The sequence below is a fragment of the Brienomyrus brachyistius genome, chromosome 18 (genome assembly GCF_023856365.1).
Source record: "Brienomyrus brachyistius isolate T26 chromosome 18, BBRACH_0.4, whole genome shotgun sequence".
Classification (NCBI taxonomy): Eukaryota; Metazoa; Chordata; class Actinopteri; order Osteoglossiformes; family Mormyridae; genus Brienomyrus; species Brienomyrus brachyistius.
In genome coordinates, this window is record NC_064550.1 from 10333618 (window position 1) to 10353309 (window position 19692).

General features: G+C 45.4%; 1 protein-coding gene across 1 annotated transcript; it reads right to left on the reverse strand.

The window, feature by feature from the left end:
* Positions 1–214: 214 nt before the first annotated feature.
* Positions 215–19158, reverse strand: bckdk (branched chain ketoacid dehydrogenase kinase). The gene is made up of 11 exons (XM_048984416.1): positions 18779–19158; positions 16725–16793; positions 13628–13738; positions 11216–11263; positions 9802–9921; positions 9087–9185; positions 8015–8088; positions 6062–6190; positions 3597–3686; positions 2219–2374; positions 215–1797 (listed from the first exon to the last, which is right to left on the reverse strand). The coding sequence occupies exons 1-11, from the start codon at positions 19010–19012 to the stop codon at positions 1653–1655; spliced, it is 1275 nt and encodes a 424-aa protein (XP_048840373.1). The 5' UTR covers positions 19013–19158; the 3' UTR covers positions 215–1652.
* Positions 19159–19692: the final 534 nt, after the last annotated feature.

Genomic DNA, 19692 nt, shown 5'->3' on the forward strand with positions numbered 1-19692 from the left:
TCGCATTTGTAAGTGGAAGGTCACAGTTCAAAATATATTTTAATAACACGTCCTGTAGCTTCTGGCCGTAAAGACCAAGCCAACAGAGAAACCCTCCACAACTATAAGCAGTTGTCTGATCGATTTAAATTTCCATTCTTTTCCCAAAACGGCGTTTACAGATTTGGTTTTGAATCTGATGACAATTGCATTATGAATGACTACAAAGTTCACATTTGCTTGCATCATGAATTTAATAATGCCCAAGAAACTATACAGTTGAAATCTAGGAAGAACAATTCAACAATTCAAATCTCCGCAAAACAAAAATTACTTCATAAAATCTGGTTATTTGGGATATGTTAGTCTCAATTGACGATGAAAAATGTGCAAAACTTTAAATTACATACGCATTCAAATAACACTTCTCAAATTTTGCTTTACAATAAAATTGAACGTCATTTTACGTTTTGCCAGTTCAGATTGTGCCACAAGTGGGCGCACTTGGCCAATATAGAAGTAGTGGCTCGACGACAGGCAACGTTAACCGATTGGAGCGCGAACTCAAGATGCATTGTTTTTTTCTCAGACTACATCAAAAAATAGAAAATAATTAAGGATCCTGCGTTTATGTTCTCAGATGACCTTACATTAACTTAGTATCCGACAGGACAAGTGAACTACTGTTTTTGATTAAACAAATGACCATCAACGGAATGTAAGCTGCATACGTGTCGCTAACGTTTTGAATGACCAAAGAAAAGCAATGTCCCACTCCAACAGCTTATCAGGCAAGATTAACGAACACGTGTATAAACAATACATAGCATTGTTAAATAGTGATGTTAGCACTTAAAAGGCATTTTCAGTGTGGTCAAAAAAAAAAACAAAAAAAAACAATACATATAAAGTCATTGGCTTTACAAGGTAACTAGTATCACGAACTGCACGAAGTTCAGAAAGTAAAGACCAAAAGCTACATGAGTGAAATATGAGCCAATGTCGAGTACTTATGTGTAATAGACTGTCCAAATTTTTACTTAAATCGTCCACACTGAAAGCCAGCTAAATACACGTCTAGCCTTTATCAGCAACCGTCGTCGAGATGAAAGTTAGACTGAGTTGTTCCCCACCGTGTTGCTTGTTAGTGTTTAAACACAGGCAAGCGTTAAATGGTCACCGAAGTCCTTCGGCAGTGCGTCCCAACACAAATTACAAGATCGGGTCAATACATCCGGGGCGATTCTCCACGTCAGCTGTCACGTCACGCTGGTCTCTTTCCATACTTGTGGGAACATGGCGAGAGGCGGTTCTGATGGAAACTCGTCTCCTTAGCTTTTTCTGCACGTGTCGGCCCTTTAAAGATGATGGGCGAGGTCAGGATCACACGCAGTCCATATGAATCAACTTCCTGAAGGCTGAAGGTTTCCTCAACGTCGGTCGTTACGCAGACCTTTCCGACGAGCCATCGACTATTGAACAGTACCTGAATTCAGCCTTGCAAATACAGTCGTACGAATAAACAATGAAAGTAGTCATCCCAGCAGCTCAAGTCTACTACTGGCAGCGGCTGCCGCAGTGGGGTGCTGGTCCCCAAGGTGGCTGGGGGCAGGAGGAAGGTTAATGGGAGATACTGCCACCCTTCAGTAGTCTCTCCACAGCAGGTTTGGGGGTCAGACACGGAAGCTCTCCCCCTTGCCGTCGATGTGGCGCAGACGCAGGTAGACATCGGTGCCGATGCCCTGCATCGACTGAATGGACAGGGAACCGCCAAGGTACTCCGCGTATGCCCTGGAGGTGGGCAGGCCGAAGCCAAATCTGCGGGGGAGGGGGCGAGAGAAACAGGGCCTGAGACTTTGACACTCAAGGGAGTCCCTTAGAAAGACCACAATGGCACAGATCCGGAACAAGAATCTGGTTCAGAACAAATAGGTATTTCAATCATTTATAATGAAAGACAAGGAAAAACTGCATAATCAATGGAACAAATTTCATGAGCAGGGGCCCAGTGTCATTCTAAAAATCTGCATGTGGACCCAAGGAGCAAAATATGAAGATGGCAGAATCCAGTCCTCTTAGGCCCACAGACAGTCCACATTTTTGCTCCCTCCCAGTTCCCTAAAAACGTGCACTGACTGGAGGTCCCCAGGGACCGGATTGGGAAACGCTGCCCTAAAAGACGACATGCAGTGGGGTTATAATGGTGCACTTCCAAGGTCAGAGGGGGCGGGCCCTTTACCCATGCATGGGGCCAGACTGGGGGCCGCTGTTGGTGATGTTGTTGAAGAGGTTGCTCATACGTGGGTCCTGGGCACTCTCCTCGGCCGTGCTGAAGTGATAGTCCATGACCTTGTCCAGGATCCTGTGAGGGATTCCTCCTCCTCGATCTGAGATTCTGCAGCAGGACCACACACGGCTCAGGCACACAACAGCAGTTTCAAAGTGCTAAAGATGTATTAAAGATATCCTTCACTTTAAGCTGCCAAACAACACAGTTAGGAAATGGAAAGCTACAATTCTACTGTAATAAGCCTATTGATACGAGTTTGGTCAGAGCTATTTACTAACCTCAGTGATGAAAAGGAACAAAGAACGTCCAGCATTTTAATTTCGTTCTATGCTTCATATTCAGTTAACGTCAAAAACCGGAGCTTGGATTCCAGCTATAACAGACACTTCAGCCGTACATCCGATCCGTTAGAAAATGAACCCGCTGCAAGAGCAGGCTGGCTGCTGGGATCAGGATAGTAAGCATCTGCCTGTCAATATGTTCCTTTCCTCATACAGCTATTAGAGTTTCACAAAAAAGGGAACAGCTGCGATGTGAACATTAAACGAAGCGTGCAGATTCGTTACGAGCCATTTGCTCCTTAAAAAAATTAAACACATTAATACCATTCTTCCTTACCCTCAAAAATGGCTGTTTCCTCCCCCCACAGATAAATATTATGATTATTAAAACACAGTCACTCAATAAGCAAAAGTACTCATGAGGAACTATCGAAGGGTGTATCTAAGAGGCCCTGCTGCTAGTCAATGACATTGGTGGCGACTGAGAACTGCGCTTTGCCGCAGGAAGTGAGCATCAATGACATAATTGTCAGCCAAGCAGCAAAGCACAAGAAAACGGTGTTCCAGGTGAATGCGGCCGAGTGCGGCCAGGAAAGGTCACCACCACATCAACGTGCGCGGTAAACAAAAAGATGACGCGAAGAAGCACTTAGCGGGGCTAACCGTTTTAGAAACAACCGTCAGGTGCCCCGTGGCACTCCTGCATGATCTTCCTATTTCAGACACACCCCCTAGGGACGCTTGCATTTCTGTTAGACAGGGGGAGGGGGGGAGGTCTACCTCTTAAGTCACCTGCTTGACATGTGGTCATTACTCCAGCAAACTAAATTTATGCCGCAGTCAGAGTTTACATTCCTGTAGCTCAACAAGTGCGGCACGGTGCTAACAATCCAAAAGGACGTGGGTTCAAATCCCACATTAAATTCTAACCCTTCCCTGGACTGCAAGTCTAGTGATGTCAGACAAATGTAAACATACACCCGCGAAAGGTCAAGAACGAGCAGAGGACGACTATCAGAGGATGCGGGGTGAAGCGTGTGGTTCACCTGATGACGAAGTCCGTATCGTTGTTGGCGATGGTGACCACTACGTCAGGCACGTTGTAGGGCGTGTCCAGGTGGCTCTCCATGGTGGCCCTGAGCGAAGGGGAAAATGAATGAAATCATGCTTTAAATTTGCCATTTGTAAAATCAAAGAAGCAGGAAGCACAGCATCTGGCTGCAGTCGTGCCATCTTGTTACACAGTCTTTCGTTTTAATGTATCCCATAATGCTCTCCTATGAGAATGAAGCCAGGGTCCGAATTCAGCGTCCGCCATTCATCCGGTGCCCTGGAGCATTTTTTCAGGGGTTAACGGCCCTCAGAGTCATAATTGCACGTTCCATGCGAAACGTCTTATGCGCCAATATGTATGCTGACTAAATTGTACCAGTATCAACATTCAACATTTCACTACTTAGATATGATGGTTTTGTTCAAGTTTAATCACATGACATTCCTACGTTTGACCCTCTCCATTGTTTATCTAGTCTCTTGCATTTATTCTGTCTAACTGTCAATTGTCTATTGTCATGTCTCTACCAGTAGCGAGCTGCCCAAAATAAAATATATTTCCACTGGTGTTGATCATGTTGATTCAGACGACTATGAACGTGTCACTGTGAACAACCCAGCCCCTCTGGGCCACAGAGAATCCCATGATGCAACAGCATGGAGCTAAAACCAGGCCTGGATAAACCCCATTTAAGCGCTTTGATCACAGTGATGGAAAATGCACGATTATACTGGTAAATGTGTAATTAAGCAGGGAAAATGATGGGGGCCACGTGCAGCGGTTGAATGGCCTTAGCGCACAGCTGCCCCCTGAACTTTTGGCAGACGTGGCAGGTGACTAAGGCACTGAAGCGCACAGATATTTGTCCTTGACACTAAAGGCTTACAGTGGTGCTGGTGGGGGGTGGTATGCTTTCAAATGTCCGCCCCCACTCTCGCGGGGTTAGGTTGAGGTGAGCGCAGGACCCAGACTGGCACCGCAGCCTGTCGTTCTAGAAGGAACGCGACAGAGGGTCTGCCGCGGCTTCCTGCCAAGGGCGGTATGTTCCAGGCCTGACTGCCCAGACTGCATGACCCAGCCTTCCTACAGACTGCCACGCGGGAGCTCGGGAGTGCTGAGCTACAGACGACAGCTGCCCAGCACTCAAACGACAGATCCACGTCAGACCAAGCAGAGGGTCTGAGGAGGGGAGTACAACGCGTCAACACAGCTGGACGTTTTTACTGAAGCACACTGACTGATACGATCCATACATGTCCACTTCAATAACTGACTTTTCATTATAAATGGAATACGCCCATACAGTTTCACACACAGCTGACCAATGAAAATAAATGATTTCATAACCTTAACCAGCATTTATGTTTGTGCTAGTTAACACTTGTATTCATGAGGGTCGTTTGTCTTGATTGCGGCTTTCGCGCATTGAGCACTTCAGCGGTTTCTGTTCCCAGAACGTGACTCGGCTCACACGAGCAGAACACGTAATCGCACGGTTTGCACGGGGAGGGTGGAAAGTAACTGGAAAAGGGGCGTGGCCAACAAATCCTCAAGCCTGTGCTCAACCCAGCAGGCAGCAGAGCAGACTGGAGGAGGGTTAAGAGGGCAGTCTGGGACCACACACCATCACCCTCCATCCTAATGGGGCACGAGATGCCACTGCCCCCAGACCAAACAGCGAACCCATTCAGCAAGACACCTTAAATCTGCCCCACTGCCATGGAGACCTTCTCCTGACCAATCACCGTCTGTGTCAACATCACAGAGACTGGCAAGACTCACCATGCCAGTCTGGAAGGCCAATTTCAATTCCCATAAGCCTGTGTGCGGACTTGAAAACTGCTTCTTCATACCGTGAGGGGGGGATTATACTGTATATAGACCTTGGAAAAACACTGAGGGTGAAATTCATAATCTGTATACCGTATGCTGAAGGATATCTGTAGGAAAAAGTCTGTCCACTGGAAATTTCCAGACCTACTTTTCTAGGTCTTGTGGAGGAGCACGTTCGCCTCCCAGCAAGTCCTCAGGCTCAGACAGCAGGGTACAGATTCTCGCAGGCGTTTTCACAGCAAGGTCACCAAGAGACGTCCCACAAAGATGACAAGGACGTGACCCTTGCACCTTATTCAGTACACCAACCGTTTTCTTTCAATGTTATTCATGTTACGTAGAACGTAACTATCCCAGTCTTTCCAAGTCAGATTTAAGTCTCTTCCATATGCGACCTGAATGTGAATGGTCCGACAGGGAATGGTGATTTTTGCCTAAACACACGCACCGTCGACTCACAGTGCGGCAAAACAGAGCGACAGCTGTGACAAAACGTGTCAATGTGCACACGCGTGCCGTTTCGGGTGACAGATGTGTCCACATTACAGTCAGACACAGGACACTTGTATTTATGACTTTGCGCCCTGAGACCTGACAGGAAGCAGGCAGGAGGGTGGGTCGCACCTCATGGCGTTCTTCAGCAGCTCCGGCAGAATGTAGTCGAGCGGCAGAGGGATGAACGGGAAGCGCGCAGCTACGTGCCCGTTGATCCGGACCCGGGGCGAGTTTCCGTACTGGTGCTCGCAGAGACGCCTGTGGGGGCAGCAGGAAGCCCATCAGTTAGGGAGCACATGGGGGGGGGGGGGGGGGGGGGTCCAGGTTAACATGCTGTGATGGGGGTCAGGGGACTGGTTCAGGGTGTGGTCAACTGCAGAATAAAGTTGGCAGAATTTTCCGGGTATTTCGAGTGCGACGCACAAGTCTTCGGCCGTCAGACAAATGTCATGCAGCTATTTTTCAGAGCAGTAAGTTTCCCCTTAAAAACACCAGAATATGTAAATGCACAGTAACAAAAAATATAGTTTGCTCTCCAAAATGATACCTTCCTGGAATACTAGATGAACATCGCTTCAGTTCCCAAGCCCCTCCGTTGGGGCACCTCAGCTATCCTGTGTGTTAATCTGCGGGTTGAATTTCACCAGCAGCTCACATAATTAGTAAACTTAGTTACATAACTTAATGAGGTATTCATTAACCCAGTATGGTATGGGTTAATGAGCCGACTCAAAAACATTGGTACTTTTGGAGATCTTCTGAAAGGGTTCGGCTAACACACAGGACAAAGACAGTATCTGTTTTACACCCACATACAGACAGACCCAGACATGATACAAGCAGGTAAAATAACCGCCATGTGCAGAAATTGGCTGAGCTACATCATCGGCAGGCGTCAGCAGTCTGCAGGGAAGCCACTGGCGCTGGCCTACGCACGGAGCCTGCTGCCTCAGACCGGCGTTACAGTGTGAGCGCAGGGCTGGAAGTGTAATGGCAGGCCGGCACAGGAGTGGAGCGCTGGGGGGGGGGGGGGTGAGGGGTGGGGGGAGTCTGGGTCTGAAAAACAAGTGCACGCAGTTCGCACGTGTACACGCGTGCACTGCACATGCTCGGCACAACGGAGCCGCTGCAGACCGAATGCTTGCTGTTAACTACTCATTAACTACCATTACAAACAAGTCTGCAGACAGATATACAGGCTTTATAACGTGTCAAAGGAGGCCCAGCTAGGAGTTACACGACCTTCAGACAGACAGAACCACCCTCCCTCATTCCGTTGAGCCATCCTCTCACAGCTCATGCCTCACAAGAACCTTAGCAAGATCTTGTTTACGAAAGTCACGGCAGTTACTTTAATGGGAACCCTGCCCGCTGACAAAAAAAAAAAAGTGCACAGAATGAAAAAAACAAAACAAAACAAAAAAAGCCATGAAAAGCAGGGATCCGATTGGTTCATTTGGTTGCTATGAATTCGGACCGGCCAATCAGATCTCAGAAGGGGGGGGGGTGTTTTCTATTTCAGTGCCGGGGACTTCCTGTACCAGGACATGTGCATTTTTCTTCTGTGAGCTGTGGTGCTACAGCCTTTTGTTTGCGCCCAGCCCACATGCTGACTACAGGGATCTCAAGAGAACAGAACTCATAAACAAGTCATCAAACAAATCAACAAACCTCAAAACAAGCGCTGCATGACCTTTTGACTTCCCTAATTGAAGAACTAGTTAACATTCTTGAATTTAACCCTCCCCCCCCCCAAAAAAAGAAAAAATAACCTTAAAAAAAACAAATTCTAGTGTCGTTTGCCTAGAGTACATTTCTCCTTAATAACCGTTCCAAGGCTTCACCTTTTTAAATTCAGCTACAAATAACAAGCACACATCTAAACAAAAAGTTTTTATTTGAAAAGTTAAAGGTTGAGTGAATATTTGCCGATAGTTTGAGAAAAACACAGAACAGCACTGAACAAAGCCTGCGCAACTGCACTGTAAACCTACCTGGGCGGGGAAACTGGCATAGGGGCAGACACACAAAGCGGGGGCTGACGGAAATAGTGCTAGTGGTGGTGGGGGGGGGGGCACTCACCGGGCGAAATCCACCCACTTCTCAATGATCTTTTTCGGCGAGAGGCGCCTGCAGATTATTCCCACGAAGTCGGGCTGCGGGAGCAGAGGCACGTAAGCACAGACACAAGCAGCAACTTTCACTCCTTACTCACGCCTGTCCTGTTTTTACCTGCCGATGACTCACTCCCCAGCGAGTCTCGTGTTTAGCCGCGAGTCCCAGCTTTGAGCCTGTTCGCCCGCCGTACACTAACAAAGTTCTTTTTGGATCATATGTAAATGATGAATAACAAATATTAATTCTAGAATAAACCGGGACTGCTCTGCCATAGATGGGAACGGGCACCTCAGACTAAGAGGCTCTGACTGTCCGCAGGCGTTTCCCCTTCGCTTCCCTAGACAATAAAAGAGGAGAACGAGATGGGGGACATGGACACGAGAGTCCGTGCCGAAGACCCCGTTGTCATATTGGCCTGGCAGAGCGTACAAGATCTCGTGAGCACGGTAAATCAAGTGTTGAAAGCCCAGTGATGTTTAACAAGCGTACCTCTAAAACTTAGAATGAAAAAAAATATTCTGATCTTCCTCAATCCATTAACTGCGAAGTAAATATTAGCCAAGAGCATCTGCTCAGCCAAGTCACCCCTATGAAATGAGTCTCAGAGAGAAATGTATTTATAGAGAGTTGCGTAACTGGGTCGTATAGAAATATTACACCGGACCCCTGGGGCACCCAAAGGCATCATTTCAGTAAAACGCCCGTGAGCAGAGCAGGTCGAGGGAGTCATGAGTCCGTGAGGAATCAGTACAGAAAGTGGCTTTATCCACGGATTATGGGGGGGTGGGGGGTAGACGCTGAGATGCTAACATCTGTAATTAATAAGTTATATAGGGTGCTGTTCTTTGATTGCACAATATTCTTTCCCTCTGGATTTAAGAGGATGATAAGACCTGCTAAGAAATTACTTCAATAAGAATAAACCAATAAAAGGAATTCACAAGATTCAATCTCCACGAGAAAGTACCTAGACCCCATACCACCAAAGCATCCTGAGCAAGAACGGAACGGCTGAACGGGGGGGGGGGGGACGTACGCTGTCCTCGTGCAGAGCGAGGTGGTGCGAGGCCAGCATGCGGATCCCCAGGCGCGAGGTTAGCGTGGTGTCCAAGAAGCTCCGAATCAGGGTCTCGTCCTGGGAAGGAAGCGGCACAGAAAATGAGCCCATTTCCTTTTTAAGAACTGAAGCTGAAACCGTGTTAATGAGTTTTAATCTTACGCAAATTTCGCAAACTTTCCCATCGCAAGAACATACGTACAATTGCACCCACCACAAAAATTTAGACATTAAAAAGAATTAAGTTAACCATCCTACATTCTTTATATCTCATTTTATTTTGCACATCTGACTAACATGCAGAGACATTTCCATCAAGCATAACAGCCGTATAAAATGTCCTTAATTAACGTATTGCAGACACCAGGAGGCTGAGTAGTGCGGCGTTCATGCTGTTTATGTGCGGCCGGTCTCCAAGCAAACATCCCCTTGGAGACTCGGAGATGGGCCATCTTAACGACAACTCCACATATTTCAATTCACGCAGTTTTCCTGGCTCGCCTCTGCACCCCCGACGTAAGCGGGGTTCAGACAGACCCGTCTGCAGAAGATCGAATCATCATTTACTGATTTCTGATGTCCGTACTGCTCTCTCTGAAACCTCTAGATTAAAAAAGGCATACATCTCAGGCCCCTCCCCCCAAACCCCATAGAGCAGCAGCCCCAGCCTCCCCCCTCCCCCGGACACACCCACCTGCAGGTGCTTGCGACATTCCCGAAACCCCTCGGCCAGCATGGTCACCACGTCCTTGTGGTCGTCCAGCAGCTGCTGCACCAGCTTGCAATACTGAGCCTCTGTCTCCTGATCCTTGATCTGACACAGGGGCAACACATCAGTGCAGGCAGGCCTGCACGGGGCGCCGCAGGCAGGCCTGCACGGGGCGCCGCAGGCAGGCCTGCACGGGGCGCCGCAGGCAGGCCTGCACGGGGCGCCGCAGTCAGGCCTGCACGGGGCGCCGCAGTCAGGCCTGCACGGGGCGCCGCAGTCAGGCCTGCACGGGGCGCTGCAGTCAGGCCACTCGCAGGAAACTGCTTATTTTCTCAAGACACTACAGGCCGTCCCCAGGTTAAGAAGATCCGACTTAAGCACAACTTGCACTAACAAACAAACTGCCATGAAGCCTTTTATGTTAAAAATCTGTTAAACACAATAGTTCGTAACAACGAATGCATGCATTACTTTGCAATGCTCGTTAAAACAGTACAGTGCTGTACGCAGATACTTTTATCATTACTGTATTGTTAACTTTCCGGCTTACAAACTCGGCTGAGAGGCGGACTTGGGGAACGGATCTCGTCAGTAACCTGGGCACTGCCTGTACCACAACAGTTTAATGCGCAAACACTGATTATTTCAACAATTTACAGAGAGAATGTTAAATGCCTCAGAATGGCTTTTAGTACCACGTAATTCGGACCATACGGTACATGATTTAGGAACATATTTAACCTACACGCTATGATGTTCCAGTCAGCAATTTCACAATTCCCAGTCAGCTACTTTAGGATGAAGAAGCTGGTGATGAGTCAGCGCGCGCACACACACACACACACACACACACAGCCTTCACTCACCACAGATTTCCGACTGTAAACACAGACACAGTTGACAGAAAAACGCCTTCAGCATACAGCCGTATTAACCCGACCCTGAGGGCTATCTACACCTATTCTGCTCCATGATACTACAACTCCCACGGTGGCTAACCCCATATGGTTAGGCCAAAGAAAAGAAAAAAAGCGAGTCACATGTTCTGTACACAAGTCTCCTAGATACAGAAGATCCAGGAACTCAGGGGGTGACTAAGCCGACCATCTCAGCAGAAAAGGCATCAAGACAAGCTGTCCAGATGTCTATATTTGTTTAACCCCCCCCCCCCCCAAAAAAAAAAGCACTGAACACTGCGATGCCCACGTCAATTCCAGCAGTCGGAACAAATGCGACACCCGCTTAGTCACTTGGGCACCTCTGCCAAGCGGCTGGCATGCGTGACAGCGTCTCCCCTTACCAGTCACACCGGGCCCGCACTATATTTGGAAGCCCCTCTACTTTGTTAATAGACGCGTCCTCACATCATCCATACTCGAGCCCCCATGCGCTCACTTACCGCTGGGAAGTCGCTCAGCATGTGGTACGCCCGAATGTAGAGCTCGTGCTGGGGGAGGGAAGGCAGCGCATGGGTTAGAAATGCCAGGTAGGGGACACCACCCCACTCACAGCTATCACTGAGGAGGCACACACAGACCCTCAGCTATGGAATTATGATATAAAATGTTAATCACAATGACAACATAATAATAATGATAATAATAATAATGATTCTTAATTATCAAATGTCAATATTATCATCATCATCAACATCAATATCTTCCTTATTCTTCCAAGTGAAGATCAAATTCCTGCAACACACTCCACCTGATACCGGGTGGGAGGACTGCACGAGCTTTGGAAATTGAACAAAAGTTCTTTGTCAGATTACAGGAGGACTGAGTGAGTTTTGTTCCTCGGCACTCTGACATGTGATAAGGGAGCCTGACTTTAGCACACTGGCGGGTCTCATCGCGAAAACAAAAATGAAAACGGAAAAAGAAAAAGTCTGTTTTGGAAATTTGCCATTCGACTACTGACTAGTAAGCAAAATTGAAAACAGGAAAAGAGAACAGCTCAATTTACAGCCCTTAAACTCATCAAGTTACAGCCTTTACAGTCAACACTGCTTCAGACCTGCCAAAAAAAAAAAAAAAAAAGGAGAAACCCCCCACATTCACATGCCCCCTATGCTAAACAGCTGTTGTTTTTGCTCAGCAGTGGAAATAACAGTTATTCCACATATTTTCACGCATATCTGATAGTGATTCACTGCCACGGGCACTGCGTGTACACTGCGCAGCATCCAGTGGCTCCATCTCGTCGAGATTTAGGTTACAGGACAGTCGTATTTGACCAATTAGTTTGCAAAGCAAAACGAAACCTGATCCAGCTCATCAAATTGTCCCCGCCCTGCTGTTTGGAGCACGCAGGGAAAAAAAGAGGCTCCCTTCAGGAGCTGCATCCCGAACATAAATGCCGCTGGCAGCCAGCAGGGGCAGATCTGGGACAGAGGTCACCCAGTGCCCGTCTCTTGGAGGAAAACAAGCCAAAACTATATGCTGCAGGAAACATATCTGTACAGGAGATTGGAAGGCGTCTTATTGTAGCCATCCAACTGAGTTCATGTGGGGAAAAGGGGGATTCAAAACTGGCAACCTTCCAGCTTATAAAAACAAAAACAAAATGCAATAACACGCAGTTGAAAAAAACAGATCTGGCGAGTCCTTACATGAAAAATGAACGGTGAATCCAGACAAGGCTGGAATCTGAACACACCACAGTGACAGGCATTACAAACAGGTGCGCAGTCTTAAATATTCATCGTCGATCTGGGCAAGGTCAAAATGAACAAACAGCACCGTGCCAATGACAGCTTTGCAGGTTGTGACTCAGGTGGAGGGAGAGCGATGCCATATGAACTTAAAATTATATCACGACATCTCGTGGTATTTTTTTGCCATAAAGGTATTCAATGCGAGATTTTTATCTCACATTTCTGTCGTCAATAACAAAATACATTGGTGCACATTGTCAAAAGCAAATGAATCATACATAAACCAGATATTCCGCAAACTAATTCTTTAGTGTGCGGAGAACAACTTAAATCGAACTTCAAAGAAACTGTCAAAATTCCTCAGTGCAAATACATAGAGCGATAAAGTCTCTCACTCTTCGATATAAAAGTAAACCGCGTACAAAACAGCATATAGAATAAAATGCAGCTATGTTTTTACAAATAACAGAGATGCTTAGCATCAAACAGCCTGCCTTTCCGGTCTTTTAAAGTAAGTTCTGCTTGCAAATACTCCAGCTATTCTAGGTGGACTCAGTGCCGCTTATCTGCTTGGTTTAGCCTTGGGATCGGCCGCCAGGCTCTCCTCTCTACGCGGTGTCTCACTTTCATCATGCACATGCAGGTGCCTCTACTTAAGGTGTTGTTATAACTTTCCTGCATAGTTTATAAATGATCCTCATTTGATTCAGGTCTCATATCCCGTAACTAAAGGATGCTTTTAGGAAGCAGCCTCAGAAATTGGCTCACAATTTTGTGCTTTTGGCTCTGCTGGCTTCCACTTCCTTAGCTTATACATCACATTGCCAGTCTTGTGAGAGCAATTTCGTAATGAAACATCACACACAGATTCAGGGGCCTCCATCACAAAGCTGAATTTTTGGGCTAGCAAGAAAATTTGTCTAGGCTAAACGTTAGCGAATGAAAAAAGTCCGTTTAAACTTCTTAAATCTGATAAGTAAAGGGGCAAAGCAACAATCTCGTTTCGTGATACAGACCCCTGTTTGTGAGACTGTGTTGATGGTGCGTTGCAATATCTTTAATATCGACATATGACTTTTATTAATCGTATCAAACACTGCACCAGTATTATCGTGGGCGATATGGTTTGGCACAGCCCTTGAGGGAGGGACTTACCACTTGCAGGATAGTAGGGTTGCAGCCAATGATGAAGGGTAAGCTGCGGAAGCCTTTGATGCGATGGGCAATACGCACCGGCAGCTCCTTGTGCAGATATTTGGCACTGCTCTGGAGGGGAGGGGGAGGGGGCAGCAGGGAGAGTCAGATAAAATGCAAAATGCACATAGAGCAGGTTTCCAGTGACTAATCACTCCAGTTCCCTCCCTGCCATAACGAGAGTAAGGCCAATACACAAACCAGGCGCGCCATCGTTACGCAACACGACTACCATTTCGAAACTGAAAATATTCCATTATTTATCGCAAATATGAACAGAGTGCTGTTTTACGAGATGAGCAAACCATGTGCAATATTCATAACAGATGTTATTGTGACCGAATGAAAGGTTGCGCTGAACAAAACCAACAGTTTTTGAACTTTTCCCAGCGATCAAGGACACCGTGGAATAAAACAGGCGCACGGCCCGCAATGCAAAGAGGAAAGACGGCAAGTTCAGGCTGCTCATTCAGCGGCTCTGCAGAAAAGCAGGCAGTAGTCTGCGTTTCATTATTACGGTCTGTGCTTCGTACAACACTTGCAGTTCGATTTACCACAGCACATTTACGTGGATTAATTTTTAGTTTGAAAAAGATCACACTCTTTATTTTTCTATTTAACCCATATCTTCAACTGATTAAAAGCCAGACAACAGAAAACTTTAACATGACAGAAGAATCGTGCCTTGTTGCAGACCCACCTCTCACTGCTTATTAACACAGCACAACTGGCAAATCCGTACAACAACAAAAAAACTGCTGACCCTGCAGGTCCGCTTGTGAATCGGGGGAGCAGTTCAAGCAGAACAAGATAATTTTTTACTTTTCTCATAAATACCAGTGTTCATTAGTTATCGTCAACGACCTTTATTTTCAGACTAAAGCGAGACGATAACTAAATTAAAATGATTTCGCTAGGCCTAAGACTATGACGAAGTGTATCGATACTTTCGTCAACGAATAAAAACGAGACGAAAATGTTTGCCAGAGACGAGATACAGACTTAATGTAGTTCGCATACAGGGGTATTCAGCTAAAATGTAAAGAGGTCCAGTTAGAGAAAGTTTCTTGAAGAAGGTACGGAAGATCGAATTGTTTAACTATTTAGTGTGATATATTTATTTATGTAGCCTATTAGCTGTATCAACATTGCATGTAATCAATACCTGACTGTCAAATCCAATTAATTCAGTACAATTCAAAAATATTTATTGTCACGTGACATATAAAGCCGAACATATATGTTTCTCATTTACTAGCTTTAAAATGACGTTTTAAAAGAGATGGGATGCATTTCAAAAATGTGAAAATCGTGCATGTTTAAATAAAGTGCTTAACTTTTGCCGTAAACCCCTAATACAGTCGTTTTATGTCATATATATGTTCATGTATTGTTTCCATAATCCCACACAGGTAATAAAAGTCTCGTTTTAATATAAATACATACAAACTTCATTTCGACCGCTATTAGAGTAGGATATGGGCGGTCATATTATTTCGAAAAGATATAAAACGTAACATGTATTTCTCATATTAGCTTTATATTTGTAGGAGTAACAACGCGAACGGAATGACGAGCCGTTTCAGTTGAAAACAGCGCATTTTATTTTTTATTCCACGTGAAACGCGGGGTTGCCAACTTCGGCCAGCCGGCTGGAGTGAAATTTTCAGTTCATGTAGCAGTTCTTACCTTGTAAATAGTCTGGTTTTGTATTTAACCGTGTAAATACACTTTTGACGTAGCTAACTTTAGGTTTATAATGGCATAATATAGATTTGCCGTAAAATTTCCTGCGTGTCTGAAAGCGTGAGTGTCATGCCAGATGCTTGAGATTTGGCAACCCCGAAAACGTACATTTTTTGGTTCACCTTAGTTGATTTATATAACAAACAACATTACTTCGTACCAGGGGTCACCAACATGGGACCTGTTCTAAAAATAGCACAACTCACCAGTGAGCAGCGTCTAAAATTTAATTTTATCCTGTTGCTATTCTTCTTTAATCAAATTTGCATTTATATAGATTTGAAAATGGCAATATATAAAAAAACCATTTAAAACATGTGTATTATACATGATTTAAGAAGAGTGTATCAAACTGATAGCCCTTCGTATGGCTCAGTACCCATGAAGTAACTCTCAGTTTCAAAAAGGTTGGTGACCCCTGCTTTATACAGTTGTTAAATAGCGGAAACCTCAACGAACATGAAATTACCTGAAGGACAGGAGAGTTGATTTTTGGCTCTATACACTGATAGAATTATAGCCTTGGGGTAATTATGTTGATGTTGAAATTGCCAAAATAAAATGGTTGCACTTCCTGCTACTAACAGACGTTGAGAAGTTTTCAATGTTTGGATTTTTTTTTCTTGATAATTGGTATAAATCCCTGATACCATTATTGGTCTTTGAACATGAGAAATTCAGGCAAAACAAATAACAGCGAACAATAGCAAATAAAAATATTACAAATATTCGTTTTTATGTTTTTATTTTAATATTCAGAGAGCAGGCCTGGTGGAATTATAGCATATTCACTTTTTCTTTGAAGGGATTTTATTTTTGCACTAATGTCACTACTGATTGTACAGGACTCAGTTTCCAGGTAAACAAACATGTGTTTGTGTTTCAGATAAGAGTGACATCTGTGTATTTCTGTACTGCACAGTCAGACCTTAATACCATCCCTTCACATTGGTTTCATTTCATCTTGGTGAACATAATGACTTTCAGAAATCGAGGGGAAACTTCAAACATTATACTTTGCACTTTTAATTTTAGTCGACTACATCAACTGTAGTTTCAGTCGATTGTAATCTTATGATATTTAGTCGACTAAAACTAGACAAAAACTAAAATAAAAGGCACAACACGGCCATTAAGTACAAATGACTACTTCCAACAACTCGCTGACTCAATTCATCATGTTTTACCAAGTAAAGAAGCACAGAATCGACACACCTGCTACACACTAAGCAAAACGGGAAAAAAAATTAACATGGCCCCTCCCACCACTGGGTTTGAGGGGGGGAAATGGGTAAGAAAAAAAAACAGTTACCAGAATGTGATGTCCATCTTGCGACTTTCCAGCATACAGCATGGTGGCTGGTGTCAGTCTGACCGAGGCCTAGAGGAAAGAAGAGGCGCAAGAAAACCTGTTTGTTTGGTTTCTGCCGGGGATCTGTAATATAGATGCATTAGACCCAACTTTGCCCAAAAATGACTAAGAGAGCGGCTGTTCTACAAAACGGCTCTTATTGTGGACCATTCAACATGACGGGAAGCACAAAAAGGTAAACCTGGTTTAAAGCTGGCGTCAATGAAAACATGCAGCGTCTAAGGTCACAGGTCGCAGCTCCAGAAATGTAACCAGCTGGACAAAGAAGCAAAAGCTCACTTCTTCAGATCAGAAGTAACCCGACACCCAACATTTCACTCAAAAACTCTTTCACCCAACCCTACGCTACGCTTAGCAGAAACATTTATTAGTGAGTGGAAGTATAAATGTCTTAATAATCAGTTCAGACATTGGCCACCAAAGACAAGGCTTCTCATGGACTAAAAGAAGTCCGAGGAGAGTCTGTCAGTCTTGTATCCCCTCAGATCATTTAAACCATGTGGACAAGGAGACAAAACACGAAGTTCCTCTGTGAAATTCGGGCGTTGCTCTCTCTCACACGCACAAAACAAAGCCAATTGGGAAGGCAATGCAAAAACATTGAGTATTTTCATTTTCATATCAGAAGAGGGCAACAAACCAGCAATGCCGGTTCATATTCATACACCCCAATTTTCCCACAAGGTAAGCTGCCCAAAATACCATCTCACACTGCAGGTATCTCAAGTATGGTCTGGCCAGACTCCAGCATAGCAAAAACACCGATATATGCCCAGGCCGCATACCACAAACCAATTAAACCCTTTATGCAGAAATTCAAGATTGAAGTTCTTCATTGTCATTGTGTAACACGAATGAAGTTACTTTCATGACAGTTCAATACAAAAAACAGCTAAAAAAATAAAATAATCATACAAAATGTTCAAAAATATTTGCGACGATGCCATATACAATGTTAAGTGAATAATCAGAGCTAATTATTGAAGCAGCATGCAGTAACAGTCTATTATTGCACATACTAGTAAAAAGTACAGTTTCAGCAAGAGATTCTCAGAGATGGGATTCTGGCTTATGGCTGCTCTACACAGCTGTTGTACTACCTGCGACCTCTAAGCATCTGAAGATGTCCACTTTTGGATGTACACATATTCACTTTTTTGTATATTCCAGTTCTTTTATTCTTATGTTGTATAGCGTTTTGTTGCCATTTCATTAGCCTTTGTGTACTATCCATTTTGCTGCTGAAACAACGCAAATTCCCCCAACTGCATGAGTAATAAAGCTTCTCTTATGCCACTGCGCTATATAGTTTAGGGCCATTCGGCTAAAGCGAAAACAGTGATCACTATGCACTGATCTGGACGCACCGCGCTTTCTGACCTTGCTTTGCCCCGACCGTGCAGCTTGCAAATGTCGTGCCCTTATCACTCAGCACACGTGGGACCAGGTCAATCACCTTGCCAATTTCGCTTCTGCTTATTTATCCAGATAATTTAGGCATGGGAGAGATTAGATATTTTCTGCTTCGCTTCCGATACCGAAACAATCCTGATTACGAAGCAAAGTGGACAAATCGATGACAAGCCCAGCCTGGGTTAACAGCCTCTCCCTCTGCATGACGGACCATACCCTGCCATCAAAAGAAGGGGAAAATAAATACATTTACCAGCCAAAATCTGTCTGAATACTAGAAACACTGTAACGCAAAAAAACAATCAGGATCGTGAAGTACCACTGCTGCATATCGACGCACATCTGATTTTCGCCCTATGCTATATACAGTTAGGACTATGTGGCAGAGAAAATGTAACAGGAAGGTTTCCAGGCCATAGACGGATCCTCGGCCATCATGAGCGGCGATCGAAGCCTGATCGTGTGCTCATGGGGAATAAACGCAGCTCGCAGCAGCGCCCAGGCCAACGTGCACCCGCCCGGCCGGCCGAGCATGAGCGTGCGTAGGATGCTGCGCGGAGCCGCGTTTCCCAGGGAGTTACCTTTTCGGCGGACGCGTCGATGGCTGACTGGTTATAAAACGAAGTGACGGTTTTGGACCTTTCCCGAGCCAGCTCGAAGTAGCCCTGCATCGAGGAGGTGGACCGGAGCCTGCGGCTCGCGGAAATGGGGGCGACCGCCCTCGTGATGGGCGAAAACATCTTTGTCACCCCCAGGCTGGCGAGTGAACCGCAAGCCAGCATCTCAAAAGCTCTTCCCGTCAGTCCCCGTCGCATTTTCGGCTCCTTTGTCCTTTAGTACACTGACCGTGCACCGTTACCTTCGGCTGAATCGAAACGGCCGCTTTATCAAGCCATTTAACACGATTCAGCCCCACAGCTCAGCACTACATACAAATTACAGGGGGACCGAGTCTATATGCAGAAAGGCCTCCGCCAGCGCTCTATTGGTCAAGTCGCTTGCCGTATTGTCCAATCACATTTACGGGGGCGGGGCCTATGATGTCTCGCCATGCCCACCGTGGGGTTACAGTGCAGAAGTTACGGTAAGAACAATGGCGGAGGCGAGCCACAACTGATAAGGTGTACAACATAGGCGACGTGGGCCGTGCGGCGTAAAAACAATAAAAGCGTTATCTAGGCGGGGTGGGAGGGACATTACGCAATACCACATGGCGACACTGAGGAGGGATGAATCAGGAAACAGTTCACCTTCAGACAAAAAGCTGAAGACCAAAATCCAAAGCGAAGTCTTGCGTCTAGCGTGATGAAACGTTTACTCATTAATAAATTATACGCCGTGATAGTTTCAGAAGAAACTATGACAACGGGAGCATTATTTACACCGCGATTAAGGTCTTATATTTCGTATTATTGTTAGGGTGTCAGTCTAGTATCACAACCCCATGCTACTCCATGATTAATTTCATTGTGATTTTATGTTAAATGTCAACTGT